Below are 25,854 nucleotides of genomic sequence, written 5' to 3' on the forward strand. Positions count from 1 at the left end.
ATTCAGTTTCCTTGAAAAGGAGGAATTTTACTTAACTGTTGTACATTGCATGTAAGAAGGGACTTCTCTTTTTAGCCTTCGTTTCACTGTATGGGTTTCCCTCTCTAGGTACTGAGAGTGCGAAAGGGAGAGAGAGGAGGAGACAAAAATCACAAAGTGTAGTATAAAGCACAGCCTGTGTCAGCAACATGACAAGTCCTCTAATGTCATCAATGTTGACTCTAAGTAATTTCTGGTGGGGTTGAATACATCATTACATTTCTATTTGTGCTCTGCCTGAGGCTTTTCCCTAACCACTAATTGCGAATAAAGGGCTCAAGAGTAAGAGCTTTTGTGCAAGGGCTAGAACACAAGTAATGTGCTGGTCTGTGGCCAGGTGTCAGTGTACTTCATAATGGAGGAAAAGAGGATTACCGGGAGATTTTTGTTTCAGCCTTTAGTCCAACCAAGATTTAAAAGACTTACAGAAAATGCTTCACACAAAAGTTTGGTAGTGGGGAAGGGAGGATGGGGAAGTGGTAAACACATCCAGTAAAATTCAGGCATAAAAGAATACCCACACAAGTCCACAAAATACAAAAGAACACGGAGGATCACTTCCTGAGCCATAAATGGATGGATAAGGGCACAGGGTGGGTAGGGCACAGTGGATTAGCCACTAACGGCTTCAGTGATAATTCTGAAACCTGTTCCAATTTATTTTTGGAATGAATTCTTCTCCTGGACAGGTCAAAATTGTGCTTAAAAAATGTTGGAAGATAACAGCTTTTGAAATATTCTTTTGCCTCTTGCTTCCAGGTGATTTCCTTTTTGTTGAAAACCAGAAGCTGTATAAACCTCACAGGATGGAAAACAGTCTTTTGATAAAGATGAGGTGAGGTACTGGATGAACTTACACAGTAAGTGAGAGTCTGTATGTCTTGGTCTTGTCCCTTGACCACTCCACATCTCTGGACCTAACAGAGATGGCAGTTCACTTCCTCTGGAAGAAGCCAGTAATGGACACTTGTCTATTGGCTTTGCCCAGAGCAGCAGTTCCTTTCTTTGGGCCCTTTCGTTCCTCTTTGGGTTCCTTTTTCAGAGTCATGGTGGGAGGCCTATGTACAGAGGAAGTCTTCATCTTAAGCTCTTCTTCACTATCTGTGCAGGATTCACTCTCGTAGACCTTTTCAGTTACTGGAAGAATAAAGAAAAAAATGGGATATGAGTGGGTTGAGTCATTTAGAACACAGCTCTCGAGAGAGAATGAGATGTCTGGTTCACTCCAATCCCCTCAGACCCACTGACCAAGGGAGGTGTGCTCACTGACCATCGCAGCTCAATCCCGCTGGGAGATCAGATCCCGCCTCAGGGAGGAAGCAGTATTTTGAGCTCACACAGCCTCTAGCTGGGGCTCAAAATCAACATTCACCCTTACTTCGTCACTGCTATGCCCCATGCCTTTAAGTGGGCCCTTATCATGTGGTTGCCCAAATCCTGCATTTGGGCCTTGGTCTATGCTTAGCTAACTTGCTGAGCTCTACATAAGAACTGTCTGCATCTCAAACACCTACTTCTACCTCCATGCTTTGACTGACTTCTTCAGTCTCACCTCCCTGACCCACAGTGCCTGCCATTTCCATCACTGGTTTTCCTGGTCTTAAGCTCTGCTCTACCAGCCAGTCCCCATCCTACCTAGCCGGACTCATTGCCATGGACCCTCCTGGCTAGTCCTATCCTGATGCACCCACTGTGAACTGGAGATTAGCTACTCAACTATTCAGTCCTTGGTTCTCAGTGACCCAGGATTTAGTAATGGTCTACATCATGAAGAATGACTATCTCAAGCAAACTTGGTCAGATGACAAACTTGATAGTTTTAAGGAAGGACAACGATAAAATGAGAAAAAGTTCCCAGTGTTTTTACTCCCTGTCAGCCAAGGGTGTATTGTGCCTTTTCTCCTACCAATAAAATTCACTGATCCCTCCCCACTGGAAACTTTAAAAAAAAATTATACCAGTGAGGAGTCACTATAAGGAAGCCCCAAAGGGCACAGGTAGACAATCGCTTCCAACAATGATGTCCCAGAACTGATGAGGGTCTCTTCAATACTACTGCAGTGCACACACCAACCGCAAGAAACAGTACAATGCCACCCTCCTGTGACTTTAGAGAGATGCAGCAGCTGTACAGTCAACGTCATCTAAATCCTTTCTCAGCAAATGATGGAAAAAGGAAAACACCTTTTCTTAGCTGAATAGAGAAACCTAATATGCATAATATTCAAATGAGTAAAGTGAAAGGTATTTTTTCCCACTAACATACAATGATAGTTTTAAGCTCTCGATTATTGATCATTTTTTTCTCATAAAATACATCCGCCGAACTGTTCTAGAGGCATAGGCTTTGGAATCAAATACACCTGTGTTCTAATACCTAGTCTGTCACTTACATAGTCTCAAATTTTAATGTGTATCACAATTACTTGAAGGCTCATTTAAACATGTATGGCTGGGCTTTATTTCCAGAGTTTTAGATTCAATAGGTCTGGGGTAGACCCAAGAATTTGCTTTTCTAACATGTTCCCAGGTGATGCTGATATGCTGCTGGTCTGGGGACCACACCTTGAGAATCACCATTCTTTGCTCCCCTGTAAAAGGTGATATACTGCCCTACAAAATGTACAAATACACCCAGTAGTCTTTGGCAAGCACTCTTCAGTGCTATATTTTCCTCTTGCAATGGGCCACGCTGGAGGTCAACTGGCTATAACCAGTGGAGTACTCCTTCACCTTATTCATCTATTCTTATTAAGGTTGCATAATCAACAGTCCCCTCCCTAAGAGTTCCTAGGATTTGTCATTACTTTCAACAGCCTAGAAGTCACTTTGGCTGACCCCTGTCAACTAAGAGGCTAAAAAAACATTAGTAAGCTTTAAATATATACTAAGCGTTCTTGAAGATCTTAAGGCTCCACAGACCAGAGGCATTAGAATCTCCCATGAGCTTATTAGAAACACAGAATCTCAAGTCCTAACCCAGGCCTACTGAATCAGAATTTGAGTTTTGTCAAGATCTTCAAGTAATGCATCTACTCAACAAAGTTTAAGAAATGTTGCTCTAAGATACTTCAGGAATTTCCATGGTATACTTGTTAGTTCAACAACTATGATCCCAGAACATCATCCTCATCCTGATGCAACTTCCAAAGCATTACATAACTGGATTTTAGAACAAAATTATGAGCTGTTATTTACTCAATATCTCAAATTACGGAATTCTAAAGAGCCACCTACAGATATAGAAAAGACAAGACTTGCTCCTCCATAAGTTATATTATGTATTCAAATGGTGGCATGTCTGTAATATTAAACTTCAGCATCAATTAGCTCATTATTTCATGACTAACCACTGGTTGTCTCATTGCCGATTCTGTGCAATGCACTGCTTGAGGGAGTTAAAAACCAGTCAGGGCAGCACCAACAGAATTTCTTAAGCAGAACACTTTGTATATACCTTAAGAGCTAAAAGGAGCATTTCTATATTCAAAGCTGTGGCTACTTCAAACTACAGAACAAAGGAGATTTCAACTTAAAAATACAGGACCTTTATTTTAGCTGAACAACACGCCACTTTTCTGGGCTGCCATAAAAACAGGCGCAGTTTGCATGGGTAGAAGAATTCTTTTCCACTCAACTGTTTTGCTCTTAGAAATCCACCCTGTCCAGAAGTCCACCCCAAATTTATCTCAGGGGCCCAACTCCCCAGTCCCTGTAGTAAACTCACAGAAAGGGAAAGATCAGCTTTTTAAGCCCACAGACCAACCCCCACCCAGCACAGGACAGGAGAAGCCCCCTGTGCTGGTACATTTGGAACAGTCTGAGCAGAGAGAGGAAAGCAGAACTCCTTTATTGGTTACAGGAGCCAAGATTCATTAGGTTGACCTTGGACTAAAAACCTTAAAAAAAAATGTGCTATGTGAGCACAGTTTTCATTGTTGCATCCAAGGCTCTTAATAGTCCTGTCTGGAGACAGGAGTACAAAAAAGTTCACATCCCATACCTGGCCAAAACTTGAGTACTATGTTTTGAACAAAGCAATAGGTAATTAGCCCCAAATTCCCAATGAACTCCCATAAAGATATTTTTGACACTTTTCTTTTGGGGTAGCAGGAGGGAAAAACTGGCACTGATGCTTTTGTCCTCTTAAGTTTAAAAGAAAAAAGAATAAAAAATTCAACAGTAAATACGTAAATTACCATTAACAGTCAAACCAAGAGGCTTGAAATTCATTACTAGAAGACTAAAAGCAAAAAACAAACAAAACAAAAAAAAGACCAAAATCCAGAATTCATAGGCACAAGAAAGTTATCACTGAAAAGACAGAAATTTCCTGTGTAAGGAATTTTATTCCCAATCACATGCTACAATTAAAATGGCAGAGGCCTTTTCAGATGAGTGGGAGGTGGGGAATGGGAGAGGGCTCGAGACTGATGAAAGGTCTTCACTAGTTTTTTTTGTTTTGTTTTGTTTTGTTTTTTTGCGGTACGTGGGCCTCTCACTGTTGTGGCCTCTCTCGCTGCGGAGCACAGGCTCCGGAAGCGCAGGCTCAGCAGCCATGGCTCACGGGCCCAGCTGCTCTGCGGCATGTGGGATCTTCCCGGACCGGGGCATGAACCCGTGTCCCCTGCATCGGCAGGTGGACTCTCAACCACTGCGCCACCAGGGAAGCCCCCTTCACTAGTTTTAACAACCACATTGCCTAGGGAAAGTTGATTCTTCAGAGTCTATCAATCTTTTTAAGACAAAAATTTGAACCAGAAAAGGAAAATCAAGAAAGGGAAAAAATACTTCTCTAGGAGAGCCAGTGTGTGGCAGGTGCCACAGGGAAGGAGAAATGACAATTCTCGGCTATCTCACTAACAAGCGGTTGAAGAGCCTAAACCCACAACTTTTTACAAACACAAAAGACAGTACCAGGATCTGAACATCTCATCGGGGCTCAAGTGCTAAATCTTAAAAGCCCCACAGAAGTCGGTCAATCGTGGTAGAACAAGCTAAAACATGGCTGAAGAATCAAGCAATGACTTGAGGCCTGAATTCTAATTTCCCTCTAGGCCTCCATAAAAAGCACATGCTGTTACCTAACATGGCTTACAAGCAGGAAACATAAAGGAAGTGATTTGGAAGAGTCAGACCCCTCTATAGAACAAATGGGACAAAGCACAAAGAAGACTCTTGACACTCTCTTCAGAGCCTAGTCTTCTATAGGAGCTTCTTTTCCACTGTTCAAATGTATAAAACAAACATTCAAAAAAACCCAAGTGTTTCTCAGTGTCTATGATTTAAAATTGGTATTGTGATTTCCATCTTGAAAGTGTTTTTTAAATATATTACTTCACATGAATCTTCACAACAATCCCACATGTAGGCAAAATGGTATTTTCCCTCCACTCCACAGATCAAGAAACTCCCCACCAGAGATGATGTGACTTTTATGCAAGATCTCAAGCATATTACCCAAACAGAAACCCAGGTATTCTGACTTTAGTTGTAGTGTTCCCTATATTCCACTACTCAAAGTGTGGGCCACAGGAAAGCAGCCCAGCACCACCTGGGGATGAATCATGTGCATATTAAAGTCTGAGGCACCCTGCTCTGTAAGGGATTAAGGTGCTCTCCATGGTAATAACTCTATCTCTGGATTTGGAGTCAAAAAATTTTCTTACCTATGCAGCCCTCCTCGTCCACAAAGGCTTTAGATTTTAGCACACGTTTTCGTTTTCTTTTGTTTTCTCCACTTGAGCCCTAAAAGATCATAGGAAGATCAGAGGATACAACATTAAATTGACCAATCAAGCTACAGAGAAAAATAACAAAAGTTTTTTACTCTATAACAATCACCCTCCAATATTCTATGACGATAAAAAGTTAAACAAGTTATCTACAAATTTCCCTTTAGGGGATCAGCCCAACCACAGACAAGTTACGCTCATTGATACTTCATTGTGAGAAAGAAAGTAGCATGTTGAGCAAAGAACTGTGTTCATTCAGTCAACAAACTTTTGTTGGGTAGTGCAGGCGTCAAGGTTAAAAAGACCAATAGGACAAGGGCCTTAGTGGAGGAGAGAGACAAAGAAAACAGACCATTGCAATCCACTGTGGTAAGGGCTTTAGTGGAAGGCCACAGCAGATACTATGGAAGCACTCAGGGAAGGCCTCTAAACCAGACCAGAGGTCTCCATGGCATCCACCCTTGCCGTGGATACCTGCTAGTTCAATCTTGGCACTGCAACATTACAACTGTCTAATTTAGTATCAAAAGGTATTACTTATACCAACTTCCTTTTCTCTCCACTGGTCTTCCACCCCATTTTCTCTTCAGCTAATGAGGAAATCAGTGCAAAATCTAAATGAGTCTTAACACAATGAATTAAGGAAAACTAATATTCATAAAGGAAAAAAACCACCCATCTTCTCAGTCCTTCATTATCTACACTAACAGAATCAGACAAGAGCCAGATGAAGATCATTGAAAACTGTATTTCCCCATTTGCAGCCCTTTTCTTGAAGAGCAACAAATCTGCATAAGTTGTTTGTTCTACTCTGTCTTTCACACACTCTGCTGCAAGACTTCACTTTGCACAATGTCAACAGGAGTTGGGTGGCACAGCTGCCCTAAAGCTGGAGGGAATGAAAAACAAAAGAGCTCCCAGGATTGACTTTGGCCACATTCCTGAGATGACACCTTATGGCTGAACTCCCTCTTCAGGTGAGAAGAGAGGGAATGCCCATTCTGCACTACCTAGAGGAGAGCAGGACGAGACAGGAGCCGGCTACTGACATTTGTGAAGTGTACAGCAGCGAACTAACGTAGCAGAGTAGTTTTATCCTTGGGCGATAAAGGACACATCCCAGTAAAGTTGTACCTTGACAGAAGGAGGCTCTGGCTCAGTCTTCGGCACTGGTTCAGGAGATGGAGAAGCAGGAGGAGGTGGGGATGGTGACTCAGCTTCATGAGCCCCAGGAGAGTCTAGTATGACTGAAATAAGGAAACAAGCTTAGATAAGAGAACTACAGCAGTGTCTGGTACAATGCCTTCTCCACTGGCTCTCTAAACTTCCATGTCCAACAAAGGGTATTTTGCAAGCAGTAATTCAAGACAACCAAGGACTCTGCAATTATATAACTATAAATATCTTTAAAATACATATTTTATTAATTTTCATACAAAGAAAATCAAAGAATCAAGAATTATTAGAGCTGGAATATACCTTAGAGATCACCTTAGCTAAGCTTCTACTTTTATAGATAAGTCAAAGTATGAAGTTGTTTTATAAATATCCACTGATCAAAAAAAAATATATCCACTGATCATCTACCATGTGTCATGTATTTCACTTACATTATTTTACTATATCCTCACAACAAACCTAAGAGACTAATACTATTATTCATACATTAGAGTTGAGTAAACAGAGGTTCAGAGAGGTTAGTTAACTTGTCAGGGGCACAGAGCTTGCAACTGAGGCAGGAAGTTTTAGACCCCAGTCAGTCTGATTCCATAGCCTTACTATTCCAACTATCCTATGCTACCTTACCACTCAGGGCCAGACATTTTCTCTTAAGATCAAGTAAGTGGAGATAATCCTCAGATTATATCAAATGTGAGTACCTTTCATCTGAAGAGCTACAAATCCATTACAAATATATTTAAAATACACTGACGCATCCACATTCCTTATGCTTATGTCACTAAAATTATATTGAGGGAGAATGCTTGACTAAGGCAGACAGACATAGATTCTAGCATATGAATGTGGGCAAGTTGTAAAAAAATCTCTTTGAACTTCAGTTGTATAAAACAGAAATAATAGTTAACAGTGATTTTGTGACTGTGGTCTGAGGATTATTTGCCATCACTTGAGATGTATGTTAGACTGAAATTTTCCAGCTGATATTAAGAGCATAAACTGGGGAGTGGGGAAATCATCTTTGACACAATGATCACAATTACAGCTCTAACAACTAGGACTTGCTTGTTAATATGTGTTTGGGAACTACTTCTCACTTGCCTCACTGATGAGGCTTATTTTGCTACACTGAGATTAGCAGGAAAGAATATTTTAAGGAGAGAAATATTGCTATGGAAGTAGTACCACCTGAAACGACAGTACCACCACAGGGATCCCATCATTTCTGAATAGTTCCAGAAATAGTATAAGGCCCATAAGAGAGGAAGTGAAAATCCTCAGCTGACCTATTGCTTAATTACCACAAAGAAATTGCTGGTCAAGGGACTGGGTAAGCTGCTTAGCCTCACCTGCTCCCTGAATCTCCTGGCTGTATTCAAATTCTTAGCACAAGTCTTGGATCTGAAATTCTCCCAACCAATTAGGTCAGTGTTAAAAATTATGACAGTGGAGGGTTCAAGGCCAAATGACCTAAAGAGGTGAAGCAGAACAACAGCCAGAAAGAAACAATTATACACTTCAAGTATGAAATGGGCCCCAAAACTTTATAAGCTCTAGGAAATAAAAACATAAAAGGAAAGTGGTCCAGCTATTAACCAGCTCTGGGAGGCTGGAACATGATGGGAGCTCAAGGAAGCAAAAGTCCAGTCAAACCACAGAACCAAGCACACGTTTTTCTGAAGGTAGAGCTATTAAGAAAGCTGTGTCACAATGTGTTACAGTGGTGGGAGTGAAGTTTATGTGGTGAGGATGCCAAAAAAAAGGAATTTTGAGTACTCTCAGTAATAAGTTTAAGAGTTCTTACTCTATTTCCAGTTCTGTAACAACTTGACTTAACCAAGGAAAACACAATCCCAGTGGCACCCTCTAACACCCCCCTCACTGCACTGTATGGACTGTTTATCTACACTTCACCTTCAGACTCTAAGGTCCACACAGGCAGAGGCACCATGATTTCCCTAGCACTGAATATACAGTAACAATTTCTTTTAAATAAAGGAAAAGAATCATTTTCTGAACTAAATTTGGGATGATGGGCTTCTAGGTCAAGGAAGATTCAGCATATACCTCCTTCTCCCTTCCACACACCCCCAAAGAGAAACATTATAACGATAATAAAGGAAAGAAATGTTGTAACCCTCTCATAATGGGGAAGAGAACACCAGAGGAGCCAAGAGCTCTTAATGAATAAGAAATTTCAACAAATCCCTGGAAGATGGAAGGCAGATGGGAAAAAGTTGACAAGGGAAGCATCAGTCAATTAGGTGAGTCTGATAGGAGAGGTTACTATATATTATAAAACTTGTATTTTATCTGATTTTTGAAATTGTGTACATGTATTACTTTGTTTAAAAAAATTTTTTTAAACAAAATATTTTAAGAAAGGAAGGACAGGGAAAACAACTAGAATTTTCTGGGCTTTACAAACATTAATCATTCATTTTCATAACAACCCTACAAAATCACTATTACTATTTCTGTTTTATATTGATACAACTGAGGTTCAAAGAGACTTTTTTAAAACTTGCCCACATTCATATGCTAGAATCCATGTCTGTCTACCTTAGTCTTTATTACCAAGCCAAGCATTCTCCCTCAATATATTTTTAGTGACATAAGCATAAGGAATGAGAAACCTCACTCACCCCAGGAAAGCAACCTTTGTTGGGGCAGCATAAGAGCTGTGGTAAAACTAATTGCAGGGATCCAGTAATGTAACCACTGTTTATCAGAGAGTTTTCTGGAAGAGATGGGTAACTAGGATTCCTGAAAACCATTCATAGCTTCCTTTAACCTTTAAAAAAGGGGCAGTCGGTCATTTGCTTAACATTCTCTATAAGCAGTTTGCAAGGACTGAAAATGGTAGCAAGGACTGAAACATACCATTTAAAACTTTTTCCTAGCAATATAGATAGTACTCTTAATGTTGTTTCTCTCTGGGTCTGGCCTTTTCTTGCTTTACAAAGGGAGTATGTACAATAGAACTGCTAAAGGTGCTTATGACTCTGCCAGGGAGAAAGAGAAAGGAACAGTCCCTTGGGTAGAGAGTTAAGGATATGAAGTTGACAGGAATTTTCTGAGAGAAGGTACTTTCAAGTGTGTTTATTACCATTAAACGCTTACTGAATTTCAATAGGAAAAGTGGGGTGAATAATAAGAAAACTGACTCTATGTTAAGCACTGTCCCGGCACTTTTGACGCAGCATCTTATTTAATGTTCATAAAAGGCTGGCACAGTTTGTGATAACATCCCTATATGAGAGACGAGAAAACAGGAACTGATTAAGTTAAGTAATCTGCCTAAAGTCACATGGTCAGTGGTAAAGGTTAAGATTTAAACCCAGGTCTGTCTAACTGCAAAGTCTCTGCCATTTCCTCCACTCCCGCTGCTCATGTACTAACTTCCAGCTGAAGACAGCATATTGAACTAATAGTGTAACAGAAATAAAACAATAATAGGTTAGAGACTGTATGAATGTTTAAAATGAAATCCCACTGGCTTTGAGACAAAGAAGAAATTTAGGAATAAAATGGCAAAGGTTTATAAATTTAGTCAGATGCCAAAAATTATCTTTGCCAGAAAAAAAAATCTGAGAGCCTCTGCTTTATATCATCTGCTATTATAGGTTGTCCACCTCTTTCACATTTCTTCTCCCTTCCAAACTAAATAACCCCACTCATATTTCTAATCATTTAAGGGTATTATTTTTGTGAGCTAAGGATCAGAACTACAGAGAATATTTCAAAAGTATGTAAAGAGTGTTCAATCAACCACAGTAATTCCTTGACTTAGAGCTGACTCCTTCACTAATACTAGAGTACCTAGTTTACTTTTTTAATGTACATTAGGGTGATGGCTTCAAAGACTTTTTTAGAATCTTCTTCAAGTTCTTTTCCTGGTTGGAATTTAGGGAAAACTGTTCCAATTAGCACACATTCCTAAGTTACTTGCTAAGTTATTTTCCTGTGTGTCTGCATAGATTTGCCTCTATTTCCTTCAACTCTTAACCAGTCAGAATGTTCCTTGATGGTTGTTTCATCACACACTTGGGAATCTTCCTTTCTGTAGTCTTGGTTAAAGCATTTTGATAAATGACATGGAATGAGTATATAGCAACTGCTCCACTGGGATGGTCACAATACCCTATCCCTATCCATTCCACAGTCAATGGAAACCCTAAATCCATGGAAGAGTCAAAGATGTACCTCTGCCATAGACATATTCAACTTTCTTGTACAATTTCTTATGTATATTCATTTCTTTTGCATTACTGTCACCTGTATATATAATTTGTTTTTTCACTCACTTGAGCTAATATCCCCCCACTTTTGGGGAGCCTCTGTTACCATTTTTAGTGCTTCTTAGTTTCTGGTAAAAGTAGAATCTAACAAGTTTAGCTTTGTCCTTCAACAGCATAGCAGGTTCCTTTTTTTGCATTCATTTTTCTTTAATCTCTTTTTAGTGTCAGTTTGTTTGCTCTTGTCTACCTTTATATGACGCTGAATCCCTTTGGACGATAGTTCCCCTGGCCATTACCAAAAATGTTTTATACTCATTAGGCCATGAATTCATGGAGAATCAATCACAGCAGCTCAAGCTTTTCACCACTGGTTCTCAAACCAGGCTTTTCAGGATCAAAGTAATCTGGCATATCAGTCCAACCCAGGTATTGTTCTCTTTGGTCTCCTCCTTTTTCTGTACACTTTCATTTACACATTTTAGGAAGGATAACTGATACTGGCTCTTAGAATAACTGATATTCTTTTAAAAGGCACATTAATTTTTCAGGCAAGACTCTTGCCCTTATTCTGTTCGCTTATTGTACAACAGTGTCTACAACTTAAAACTGGAAGGGTTCACAGTGTCATTCCCTCTCAACAATGACCATACAGATTCTTCATCTTAGCATGGTTTTACTTATGTGGTACAAAGCGCCACCAATACCCCAATGCCTACAATATCACCCATTTTATAAGATTCACATGAGGGTACCCAAAGGAAGAGCTCCATTTTATTTTTTAAAAAAGAAAACGTCCTTGTTAATAAATGTAATAATCCTTATTCTCTTTCCCTTTGTGTTTGCTACTTTGACAAATTACCATAAGATTATGGTTCTTGTCAAAAGGTTAAAGTAGGTTTTAAACAGAAATAGGTACACTGTGTCTCTCAGTGCTAGGATTACTATTGTCACTGTGACCCATAATAAGTAACTTTTTAGCTCCTTGAGCCTAAAAATCATCATAATAAGAACTGACCCTTCTGTGGACCAAATGTTTGTGTTCCCTCAAAATTTATATATTGAAGCCCTAATCCCCAATATGATAGAAGTAGGAGGCGGACCTTTGGGAGATAATTAAGTCTCGAGGATAGGGCCCTCATGAATGAGATTAGAGACACAAGAAAGATGATTTCTCTCTTTGCCACGGAGGATATAGCAAGAAGGTGTCTGTCTACAAATGAGGAAGAGAGTTCTCACCAGGAACTGAATCAGCAGACACCTTGATTTTGGATTTCTTAGCCTTCAGAACTGAGAGGAATAAATTCCTGTTGTTTAAGCCTCTCAGTCCATGGTATTTTTTGTTATAGCATCCCAAATTGACTGAGACAATCCCACTAGCCAAAAATTAAAATTTAAAAAATTAGCAATGCCCACCTTCATCTTCACTGCTATCAGACTCAGGAAGTTTGATTCTTCTCCTCTTTTTCTTCATGTTTTCAGTTTCTTTTGTCTCATCATCAGATACCTCCACTTGCTTCCTCCTGTTGCCATTCGGGAATAATTTAAGCATGTTACACAGAATAAAAATATAAGTATTCATGTGCTACTGTCAGCCTTGCTTCATAACTCATGATCTTAATTCCAGAGGGTAGAAAGTAAGAGTCGTAATAGACCCATAAGGATACTCTGCTAACTGACCACAGCTAGGTCACTTCATGGGGTAACCAGAATAAAAACTTTCTCTAGCTCTCTAAAGACCACTTTAAGCTACTTACCAGGTTATTGAAAAATTTTCCAAATTCCTTCTTACTTCCCCTACTGGCCTTTCAATCATTCAACAAGCATTAAATAAGCAGCTACTACCTACATAAAGACTTTTTGCTAAATGCTCAGATGCAAAGATCAAGAAAATACCGTTGTTCTAAAGAAGCTCTGGCAGGAAAATGGGCATAAATACCACTAACTATAAAATACAATGTGATAAATTTTACTGGACAAATAACCTAGATCCATCTTGACATTATTTAGCTCCTCTGTCTGGATACTCCACCACACTATTCATTCAATCAACAATAATTTATCAAGGGCCTAGTGTGTGTTATAGACACAAATAAGTACAAAACATAGTTTTTACCTTCAATCTTATTTCTTATGTAACTAAATATCAACTTATTTTTCTACCTTAAGCTAGAAAAATAACAAATTAAACCCAAAATAAGTAGAAGGAAATAATAAAGAGCAGAAATCAATGAAATAGAAAATGTTAAAAGGTAAAAGTTATTTTTCAAGAAAAGATTAATAAAATTAGTAAGACTTTTACAAGACTGATAATGAGAAAAGTATACATTACCAATGTTAGGAATGAATGAAGAAATCTATAGTGATACCTACAGATTCCACAGATACTCAAAGAATAAGGCTATATATATTATAAACATTTTTATGCCAATAAACTCAACAACTCAGATGAAATTCCTGTAAAAACACATTCAAAATTGACCCCAAAAGAATAAGAATATTTGAATAGCTCTATTTAAAGAAATCAAATTCATAATAAAAATTTTCCCACAAAGTAAACTCCAAGCCTGGGTCCACTGGTGAATTTTATCAAACTTTTATGAAAGAAACAATACATACCTTACACAAACTCTTTTGGAAAACAGAGGAGGAGGAAACTCCTCTCAACTGATTGTATGAAATGGGCATAACTTTGATACTGAAATCTGACAAAGACATTACCAGCCAAGAAATTAACTGATTATAGCCCCCATAAATACAGATGCAAAGAATTCTTAACATAACATTAACAAATCGAATCTAGCAATATATAAAAAGGATAATACATCATGACCAAGTGGGGTTTATCTCAAGAATGCAAGGCTGGTTTAACATTTGAAAACCAGTCAGTGTAATCCACCACATTAACAGAAACACCATACGATCGCCTCAATAAATGCAGAAAAAGTATCTGTCAAAATTCAACACCCATTCATAAAACATTTCAGCAAACTAGGAATAGAAAAGACTTCCTGAATCTGGTAAAGGGCATCTACTAAAAACATACAGTTAATGTCCTACTTGGTGGTGAAATCCTGAATGCATTCCTGGCAATAACCATCAACAGCGAGTGTCATACCCATCGTTAGAAACATTTTAATCCATCCCTATCACATGTTCCTAGGAGGTGAGGCCCACTGGACAGAGAGCTCTGACCCTCTGAAACGTCAGCATTTTGTTGATGTTTTTTCTAATAGCGTAGCCCCAATCTTGCCACAAAAGTCAAGTATGTCTGGGCCTATCAGTGCTGACAGTGTCCTTTAGAATTTCTTTCAACAGACTAGCTCCTACCAACTATGAGGTAGTGTCTCAAATTCCTGGATTCATTTTTAACAGCTTGTGTGCTTTTTATTTTCTTTTCTAATTACATTTTACCACTTGAAAAATAAACTCATTGATATAAAAAGAAAACAAAGAACTTTTTCTCTTAAATTTCACTGGAAACAGTAACCCCTCATTTGGCAATCTGAGGTGAAAACAGACACAGAGACATACAATCAGGCACGCTTATGCCATGTCCACAAATATAAAATGAAGTAAAGGAGAAGACAATCAATTTAAACGCAATGGGGCCCAAAAAACTGGCTTTGGGCTCTAAATCATCTGAACTGGCTGATTCAAGTTCTGCTTCACTAGACAAGCTATGGAGCTTCTCTCTTCATTTTGGTTATGCAGCTGTATCCCTAAGGCTATCCCTAGTAGGATTTAGTGCTCAGCTGAAAACTGCCTGCTTGTCAATAAGCCCAAAAAGACCTTCTCACCCCCAGCAGAGACACTCTTCCCCCACAAGTAACAAAATTTTCCTACCTTTTTTTTTCCTTCTGCTGCATCTTAACAGGCTCTGCTTTTTTGCTAGATTTCTTCAGGCCCACAGGGGCTGCCAGCTTTGGTTCAGCGACAGACAGTGGAGGTTGCTCCACTTTTTTTTCTTCTTTCACTGCTTGTTCTGAATCCAAATTGACTTTAATTTTATCTGTAAATAAAGTATAGCAGACGACATATAACCCCATCGTGCAATATTAATCTATCATTCCTTTGACAGTTTACTAAGTGCCAGGTAATACATTAGGCACAGGGGCTAAAGGGATAAAAAACAGTCCCTGTCCTAACAGAGCTCATGGTCTAGTCAGAGAACATTTCTCCTTTCCAACTACCACTCTAGCTGTAACTGTTTTCATTTCTGCCTCCTGCTAATCCCTCATTATATCACAGCCCCCAAGCCAAATGATAGTAAACGTAGCACTTAGAAAAAAATGAATACAACTTTATGAAGTACCAACATTCTCATTTGTTAGATGAGGAAATTAAGAGTCAGAGGGATTAAAAGATGTTTCCCAAGAGTATGCAGCTTATGAATTCTGAAAACAGAAAAGCATCTCCTTTGTATACGCAAAAAAATATGAAACACCTTTTTAAGCAAAGAATGATAACAGATGATGACTTTTTAATTTTGTCACCAATAATTTTTTGAAATATATAAAGCATTAAGGTTTTTGTTACTGAAACAGAATTCATATCATAAAATTTACCCTTTTCAAGTGTACAATTCAGTGGTTTTTAATTGCAACACCACCACCATCCAATTTTAGAACATTTCATCACCCCTAAAAGAAACCCTGTACCCATTAGCCATCACTCTCCAACCCATCCCTTAACAACCACTAATTTACTTTCTGTCTCTATAGATTTGCCTATTCTGAACATTTTGTGTAAATGAAATCATATAACATGTGGCCTTCTGTGTTTGGCTTCATTTATTTTGCATAACATTTCAAGGTTCATCCATGTTGTAGCATGTATCAGTATTTCATTCCTTTTCATGGCTGAAAAATATTCCATCATACGGATATATCACATATCATTTAACCATTCATCACATGATAGACCTTCTTGGTTATTATGAATAATGCTGCTATGAACATTTGTACAAGTTTTTGTGTGAACACACAGTTTTAATTCACTTGAGTAGATACCTAGGAGTGGAAGTGCTGGGTAAATATGTTTAATTTTTTGAAGCACTGCCACACTGTTTTCAAAGTGAGCACATCATTTTACATTCCCTACAGCAATGTATGAGGGTTCAATTTCTCCACATTCTTGCTAACACTTGTTATTGTCTGGCATCTAGTTTTAAATGGTTCAAATACCAACAATCAACTCTTCATCCAGCTCTAAAGCTTCATTTTCATTGCACTGATCTTGTCATGTGTCAAACACAATAAGAACATTCATAATTTTACTCTAAACATTAAGCCTTGAAAAAAACATCTGTTAAATCAGCTTTGTAAGCCATTCTTTTAATTAAGTGAATATTTCATTCCTTTATTTTATCCAGGTTTCCCCCCTCCCTCTATTACATTCTATCATAATATCCTGTTACTCTCTGCCTAGCTATTACAATCATTAAGTATTTTATTTTTTCTGTATTTATTTGTCTTTCTATTCCAGTAGAATATAAGGGCCATGAGGACATTTTCTGCATTGTATCACTAGTGCATAATAGTGCCAAGCATGTAGTAGGTGCTCAATAAATATTTGCTAAATAAACACATGAATAAATAAATGTATACTTCTGTTTGACTTTTACAATTTGCAGTCATGTTTTATGTATTTTAGAAATAATAGTAATTTTAAAATTCACTGGCTTTTAAGGTTACAAACATATTAAAAACAACAACAACAAATAAACATGTGGGCCCCATCAAAGTTGCCAAGAAACCACACAATCTGATTGGGTATAGTGGACTAGCACCAGGCGTGCAGGCCAGTGACATTAGCATGACATATTTTCACAGAAGTAGGGAGCCCTCCTTATGCACTGTGCCTGCAGTAATACAATCATGCCTCCCAATAACCTGAAAGTAGCAAATTTTCAATATTTTTTCAGAACATAAAGATGTTCTCTGATAGCATTTTTTTTTTGTGTGCAAGCCAATTTTTTTTAAAATTTATTTATTTATTTATTTATGGCTGTGTGGGTCTTCGTTTCTGTGCGAGGGCTTTCTCTAGTTGTGGCAAGCGGGGGCCACTCTTCATCGCAGCGCGCAGGCCCCTCACTATCGCGGCCTCTCTTGTTGCAGAGCACAGGCTCCAGACGCGCAGGCTCAGTAGTTGTGGCTCACGGGCCCAGTTGCTCCGTGGCATGTGCGATCTTCCCAGACCAGGGCTCGAACCCGTGTCCCCTGCATTGGCAGGCAGATTCTCAACCACTGTGCCACCAGGGAAGCCCTCTGATAGCTTTTATGGCAAATAAAAAAAACTATTACCCCAATCTGTCCCCTAACTACCATTTTGACCATCACAGAAAAGCAGATTTCTGACTAATTTTACTTGCATAGGCATGTAACAAAACTGCTTCCCACAAAATCTTTGTAAAGTGCTATGCTCCAAGAAGTGTGCCATAATTATCCTGCAACTCCTGCATTGTTCCTGGTATTCTGGCCACATACCCCCAGGGGATGTGTACTTGATATGAGAAGTACAAAAATATGTAGTTATTGGTTCTTTCTATATGAAAAAATCCTCTCTCTCTCTCTCTCTCTCTCTCTCTCTCTATATATATATATATATATATATTTTACATCTTTATTGGAGTATAATTACTTTACAATGGTTAAATATATTTTTTTAAATAAAGGAGATTTGCTTTCTCAAAAAGTAAATATTTATAAATGGCCATTATAAATAAACGTCTCTTTTATTTTAAACACCCATTTTCAAGAACACTATAAAACAAATATTTAATTCTCTTTTCAAGGCAGGAAGTAAAAACAGAAATAAGTAAACTACCCTCCAGGATATCTCGACTGAACCCAGCTCACCCATAAAATCTATTGTTCCAGTTGGTTATATTCATCAACATATAGATCTGTATACTACAAGTTTATGTCAGGATGCGGGAATGCCACATGGGAGTGTGTTAGATAGGTTAAAAACTGGACAAGGTGGCTTTCACCTCAGATATAATGTTATTATATTAACATTCATATATTAGTCAAAGGAAGGTAAGAACATGCTTACTCATAGCAGCTTTTCCAAAAAAATTGCTTATCGCATTCCCTTTCCCTGGTGGCTTGTTGCCTACCGAAGATGCCTAAAAGCATAGAAAAACAAAACACACATGATTTTTTTTTTCTAATGTTTAGGCTGTTCTTCAAGTAGCAGTCAAAAAATCTCTTCAATAGAAGAGCACACTCTCATGATCATACAGTCTCTATATTATTATGCCAAAACGTGTAGGCACTAGATATAAGAACAAATCCAGACCAGATAGTATTTGGTGTTAATCGCCAAAGCTTAGTTTTCCCCGGTTTTTATAAAATTATTATTCATGAATATTTCTAAACTTATTTAGAGTACATTTAAAAACTACTTAGTTTGACAGAATTAAAACACATCAGAGGCAACATGGTACAAAATGGGGAAAAACCTCCAAAACATTACATTTGTAATCATCCTAAGTGGAATGCTAAATGCTGATTCCACCACGTAATAGCAATATGACATCCAAATTACTTAACAAGATGATAACGATGATGTCTCCCTCACAGAAGCGATAAGAGGATTTAAGCAAAGACCAAACTATTGGCACTCAGTAGGAGTCCTATAATTGTCAGTGCTTTCCCTCTCCCTCTCCTCTCCTTTCCCAAAGTGGAAGCTTTAAAATGACAATAATGGTAATAATAATAATGGCAATAATTATGCTTTTCTAGATTATTTTTAATAGTATGAGACTTTTCTTAAGTCAACGCACTTAAGTTAGTTGAGATGACTGAACAATAAAAAACTAAGGAAAGAGATGAAAGAAAAAAACAAGAAAAATTCATTAAATAGACTGAGAATGTTAAATACACTGGCAAAGCCCAAAATATAGATGTTCCCAAATAACATACTGCTAATATACAATTCTTTGCATTATTTCAACTGGGTCTCACAATAAGCTTATGATGTGTACAGGGCAGGCATTACATTTTACAGGAGAATCTGAGGCTTGGTGAGAAGCATTATCGAAAGAAAAAGGACTACTTCAGGTGAGAGTATCAAGAACTAAAGGATTTACACTAAAGCAGAAAAAACAGAACTAAATATCAGAACCTTAAATAATTAAACTACTACCACTGGAATTATTAAATGCTTTTCTAGTTACCCACTCTGAGCTGTAAAAGCATATTTTTAAAGAAGACTTACATTCGTTACTTCTTTAGCCTCTGTTTTGGTTTCCTTGTTGGCATCTTGGGTTTTAGAAGCAGCTTTAGAAGCAAACATGCCCATGATTCCTTTGGGCTGCTGGGAACTCTGTTTGGGGATAGGTGGGCCATGACCATTGGTGGTCAACTCATTACTAGCTTGTGGCTCAGGTGATACCGGAAGATCTGACTGCTCAAACTTTTCAAAAGATGAGGATTCAGCAGGAGCTCTAGGGACGGCAGCTGCACACTGGATGGCACTAAACCTGAGGACAGAAATGTTACATTAAATTAATTGATGTCAACATCAAACCTTATTTTTAAACTCTTGTTTCTTCCCCACAATACTTTCTAACCCTAATACTATAAAATTAGAAAATTTTAGAACTAGAATGGATTTTAGAAATTAGTTTGTGCAACAAGTACTGGAGAGGAGTGAGTGAATTATACATCTCGTTAGTAATAAAACTAAGATTGGAAGGTGTCTTCTACCAAGCCATATGGGTATTCTTGCTCTTTTGAAAAAAGCATCCTAATTCAAAATAGTAAGAATACACCAAACAATAATAAAACATTAGTAATTTCACCATCTTTGGTAAACCAAATGGTTATCTCTTGTTTTTAAAGACCTTCAACATATAGGGCTAGCAATACCATAAATACTCACTGAATCAAAATTAAGAGCTTTAAATATTAACAAATTTCCTGGCAACTCTCCTGGCCAGAATGGATCATGCTTTAAAACATGGAATAAGCTGGGAACAGAGCCACTGGCTTCTATAACCTGTGGTCCTTTAAAGTCACTTATTTAATAATTTATAATAATCCCAACTAACAGCACCAGACAAGTATGCCCATAGCTAAGTGAAGAAATTTGGAACAATTTGCATGACGTATTAAAGGGAACATTCATCTCTTCTTCTCTAATGATTGTAGATGCGCCTGTTTCACAAAAATCCATGATGTAATGTCCTACATTGTGAATGGGTAACTGATCCAGCCTTGTCAAACAGTTGTACTTAAAGCAAAGTTTTCCAACGTTTCCTAACAAAGAAGAACATTTTATTTCCCTCAGTCTTTTGCTTATTGAGGGTAGGTAAGAGCTCCTTGAAGGTAAGTATATTATTCACCTTTTGTATTTCAGGCACCCAGTACAAGACCTGGCACAGGGAAATACAGGTTGAAAGAAAGATTATTTAAGTCACTGAAAGTGAGGCTTCTGGCTTCTCTCCTTTCTTTAGTGTATCATCTCAACTTGGGGTGGGAGAAGATGGAGGTTAAGAAACTATGTGGTGATAGCAATTATCTTACAGATCAACCAGGCACAACTCTGAGATTAACTGGCCTAAGATAAAAAATCCCTGATAATATCACTTAATTTCTGAAGTAACTTTAGGCTGAACAGCCCTGAGCTAGAGTCCACAGCTCCAAAAACCTTCCACTGATTTATTACAGTCCACACAGAAAACTCCACATTAACACAAATATTTTGTGCATCAGAGTTAAGAACAGACGGAAATCATTTCCTTTCACTCACCACTCTTCCTCTCTGGCCCTGCAGTGCTTCCATGTACAGGGAAAGAGAGCAATGTTTTATTTCATTGTCAACATCTAAAGTTGGCCCCGAGACAACTCTTCCTCCATTTGGTCTACATTCCACACCTTAGGGTCAGGACCAGGAATTGGCAATGAGGAAGAGACCAGGTTAGGCTGGGAACATGTCCGAAGAGAGAAGAATCTGCTCAATCTAAAATTTCAACTTTCTTCCTGTCACAACACTTCTTAAAACACATGAAACAATGTGTCAGATCTCAGTTGGCCCATGATTCTCAGGACCAAATACAAACTTCTTTACTGGAGATAAATTCCTCACATTTCTACCGAGGATACTTTAAGTATTTAAGTAAAGTTTCATTAAAGTGCTTCCTACTATCACATTTGTACTTGCCATGTTTATTTTATCGGTCCCTATGCAAATTTCATTGTGGACTTTTGAGTCACTTTTATTCTTGTTTGCTTACTTACTAGATACAACAGAATCGATTTTTAGAGTTTGACATACCACTAGATTTTAATACAGATTATTTTTGAAATCTAATAATACAACTTACATAAACATATCTGGGTGTTAATGTTTTCTTATAATCCTTCCCTAAAAGACACCAGACATAAATTACTCTTTAGCTGTATATTCATTATTTATCTAATAAATATTTGTGTGTCTATTATACTCAAGGTTTTGAGCTGAAGGAAAAAAAAGAACCAATGTCTACCATTAATTCACTCAACAATTATTTACTTTATGCTTACCATTTGCCAGGCACCATTTTGGGTATACAGTGGTTAACAAAATAGACATGATCCCTATGCTCATGGAACTTACAGAAATTATTTTTGGCAATCCTATACCTATTTCTCCTCAAGGACCCAACTTTATCAGTTATCCCATCCCCCCCCGAGTATCTTCAACCATTTCTTCTTTTTATAGCTCTTTCCTAATAATACAAGTTCAAGGCATTCTCAACTTTAAAAATGTATAGGGCTTCCCTGGTGGCGCAGTGGTTGGGAGTCCGCCTGCCGATGCAAGGGACACAGGTTCGTGCCCTGGTCCGGGAGGATCCCACACGCAGCGGAGCGGCTGGGTCCGTGAGCCATGGCCACTGAGCCTGTGCGTCCGGAGACTGTGCTCCACAACGGGAGAGGCCACAACAGTTAGAGGCCCACGTACCGCAAAAAATAAATAAATAAATAAATAAATAAAAATGTATATATCCTCCCTGAGCCTCAATTCCTCTGTAGCAGGTTACCTCTCTTTTTCCTCCATCTTACCGTCAGATATCCTGGAAAGTTGTCCCTATCTGCTATCTTCCTTATATCCCGATCTACCCAGTTGACCAGAAGCTGGTTGCTCCACTGAAACTGCTGTTACCAAGGCCATCACTTTTCAGTTCCTGTTTTACTCAGCTTCTCAGCAAGGTTTGATATTGTCAACCAGTCCCTCCTTCTTGAAACTCTCTTCTTAGTTTTTAGAACTCCAGACACTCTCATGATTTTCCTCTTATTTCTGGCTGCTCCCTCTTAGGTCCCTCTTTTCTGCCCACCCCTTAAAAAACAGCTGTCACTTAAATAGTGCTTACTGTGTGCCAAGCACTGTTCTAAGTGCTTTACATATATTAATTCATTTAAACCTCTACAACCCTGAGGCTGATACTAATTTTATTAGTTTCATTTCACTGATGAGGAAACTCAAGCAGAGAGGTTAAATAATTTGCCCAAGGGGTTACACAGCTAGTAACTGTGCCTAGAGTTTAATAACTTTCTGCCCTTCTTTCAGTCTATGCATTCTCTCTGCATGACTGTATCTACTGCTGTAGCCCAATTAATTATCTATTTTCTCTGATTCCAAAATCTCTCTCTTTACCCTCAGATTTCTCTCCTTAGCTCTAGACTCCCCTATCTATTGCAAAGGACACCTCCACTTGGACTCCCCACAGGGTACTAAAACTCAACATGTCCAAAGCCAATTCATCATTTTTCCCTTCTCCCAAAGCCTGCTCCTCCTCATATGTTCCTCTTCTTAGTGATAGTACCATTAGCCATCCAGCAATTCAAGCCAGAAACACGGCCATCATCCTTAACACCATGAACCCCGCCCCCATCCCCACCATACACACTCTCCTGGTCCCTAACCACTACCACACCATCCAGGTTTTGATGGTATGGCCCTTTAACCTCTGTACCTCTCCATTTCCAACACCACTACTATGCTTCAGGTAACTATCATCTCCACCTTGAATCACTGCAACAGTTCTCCTTCCTAATGGCCTTGCCTTCAGATTATTCCCTTCAGATCCATTTTCACCATCATAGAGTGATATTTTTATGATGCAATTCTCATCATTTCAATCATCTGCTTCAAAATCTTCAGTGGCTCCCCTGTGCCCTTGGAATAAAGCCTCAACTCTTTATCCTAGTAGTCAAGCATAGAGTCTGATTCCTTGCATCATTATTTTCTGCCTCTCACTCTAATTTCCAGCCATAGAAAACTACTGTGGTTCTGCACAAGCATCACGTGTTCTCTCAATCTTGTCCTTACTCTCCCACTTCCCTCTGACTGGCTACTTCTACTAGGCCTTCAGGCCTCAACTTCAATGCCGTACCCTTCAAGAAGCCACCTCTGTCTTGACTCCTCACTCCACCCCAACCAAAAAGGGGGGATGAGTGTCCCCCAATATCCTCCCACACTCTTATTCATATTGTAGCACTGTCACACTATACTGTAATTGCCTCCCATAGGATCATCAAGCAGGTAATGGACCATATTCACTCTATAGTATGTGGCATGTCACACGTACTCATCAGATCTTTATTGAATTAATTCAAATTATTCTTCTTAGTACCTATCAAAGTAGTAGGTGTTCACTATATGTCTGGGGATCTGGCCTGAACCTTCCACACAAAGTAGGCGTTTGACCAAAGCTCAAAAGAGTTTAAGTAACTTGTCCAAAGCTCCTGGGCCATGAGCAACAAAGCTAAAAATCAAGCCCATGATCATCAATTTCCAAAGCCCATGTGCATTATAGTCCACCTCCTCCCTGTGCCGTGAAAGATACAAAAGATGAACAAGATCTGATCCTGGCTGTGGAAGATCAACTGATTTTGGATGGAAGGTAGGGGAATATTAAATTAGGAATAGTTTTTTGAAGGATAACATTTGAACTGGCTCTTGGCAGATGGGTAGGATTTAGACAAGCAGAGACTGGAGTAAAGGAGTGATGAGGGGGCCCAACAAACAACATTTCTGGTAGTAGTGACAGGATAAATACATGAGAAATAGATTTATGGGGAGTCTACTGAGGTTTTCAGCATGGGTTGTAGCTGCTATTTTTCACCTTATGATGCACTAATAAAACGAGGCATGTGTCTTACTGCAAGATAAATGGGGTTTTACTAGACTTGGCCTTCACTCTTAAGAGGCAGCCACTGTGTAAACATCTTACAAAATCAATTCGTAAAGAAGCCCACAAGAAACATTAAGGAGCTCACTTGCTGCAGTTCTGCAAGTTGCTTTTAAGGATGTCATAGTCGGTATTGAACAGAGGCCCACTGTCCTTTAGCATGGCTTTCTGGATGCTGTACACATGTACACTGGCAGTCACAGCTAGCTTGGACTTCACTGCTACAAGTCAACAGGAAAAGCAGTCTGTTAATACACAAACTTCATAGCATGTGGGGAGTTTAACAAGAAACCCTTCTGCATTAAAACCATTTGTAATCTGTGGTGGTCCAAAAAGCTCTAAAAGGCCAAACAGTATTATATACAGTATGATATCAACTCTTCTGTCTGTGACAAGGACATTATGAAAGGTAGGTGGTGGTGAGTCAGTTCTAAGTACAGTACTGTGAAGGTATCACTCATCCAGTGGACACTCAGTAAATATTAATGAATAACTGATGATACTATGATGTGGTTTTTTTTTCCCCCCAGTCAGGGAAGAATCTTATACTCTAGCATATAAACATAGCAACTGAGGAATAAGTAATTTCTGAGAAGTCTCACTTATATAATTCAATTTTAGTTTACAAAAAGAAACTCTATATAACAAAAATACTACTAACCAGATGAGTCTGCAGAGGAAATACAGAAAAGAACATCACAAGAACAAATTTTAGGTTCCATGAAGGAAGGGACCATGCCTAACTTGTTCCAAGTCTCTAGTGCCTAGCACAGAGCTTGACACAGAGTAGATACTCACTATGTATCTACTGAATGAATAAATCTACCACTGTGGGAATTCAGAAAGAAAATACTGGACATTTCCACCATTTTAAATACCTCAAAGTTAATTTATAAGAAAACAACTCCACTGGAGGCATCTTTATATACAAAGTACAACACTGCAGGTTTTGTCTTGAGACATAATCCAAGATCATGTGGCTGACTATTACAAAATTCCTTTGAATTGGGTATTAAAAAATAGAACAGTAGCATTAATAGTCTTGAAATGGGTAGACGAATTTAATTTAGAAGTTATACTAAGTTCTTCTTACTTCAGAAAAGCATTCTTTAATTTTCTTCCTAAAAAAACTGTTATGGAATACAACACAATATTTAGAGACCATTGTCTTTTGACAGTTGATGAGGTGTTCCATATGGTATTCATAATAGTTTTTTACATGTCTGTCATAGTTTTGAAATCCCATGATAAAAGTGCTTTATTAATGTCAGCAGCCATTGGCCTTAAAAATGGGAAATTAGTGTAGTATCATATTTTAACATGTTTCAGAAATTACTAATAAAAAGAATACATGGCTCTCCAGTAAAACAGCTAAATGTATATGAGATGTTAATGACACTGATGCCATAAGAGAAAAAACTTGGGCTTCCCTGGTGGCGCAGTGGTTGAGAATCTGCCTGCCAATGCAGGGGACACGGGT

General features: G+C 38.5%; 1 protein-coding gene across 1 annotated transcript in view; it reads right to left on the reverse strand.

The window, feature by feature from the left end:
* Nucleotides 1-470: 470 nt before the first annotated feature.
* POLD3 (DNA polymerase delta 3, accessory subunit) overlaps nucleotides 471-25,854 on the reverse strand; it is a 39,986-nt gene continuing 14,602 nt past the window's right edge. The window contains exons 5-12 of the mRNA XM_082845404.1: nucleotides 24,463-24,595; nucleotides 19,418-19,682; nucleotides 18,251-18,323; nucleotides 15,038-15,203; nucleotides 12,608-12,714; nucleotides 6,909-7,021; nucleotides 5,709-5,787; nucleotides 471-1,176 (exon numbers count right to left, since the gene is read on the reverse strand). Coding sequence (XP_082701530.1) covers nucleotides 974-1,176; nucleotides 5,709-5,787; nucleotides 6,909-7,021; nucleotides 12,608-12,714; nucleotides 15,038-15,203; nucleotides 18,251-18,323; nucleotides 19,418-19,682; nucleotides 24,463-24,595 — 1,139 coding nt within the window. The 3' untranslated portion in view covers nucleotides 471-973. The remainder of the gene's footprint in view (nucleotides 1,177-5,708; nucleotides 5,788-6,908; nucleotides 7,022-12,607; nucleotides 12,715-15,037; nucleotides 15,204-18,250; nucleotides 18,324-19,417; nucleotides 19,683-24,462; nucleotides 24,596-25,854) is intronic.

Source organism: Leucopleurus acutus (assembly GCF_964270905.1).
Source record: "Leucopleurus acutus genome assembly, chromosome: 8".
Classification (NCBI taxonomy): domain Eukaryota; kingdom Metazoa; phylum Chordata; class Mammalia; order Artiodactyla; family Delphinidae; genus Leucopleurus; species Leucopleurus acutus.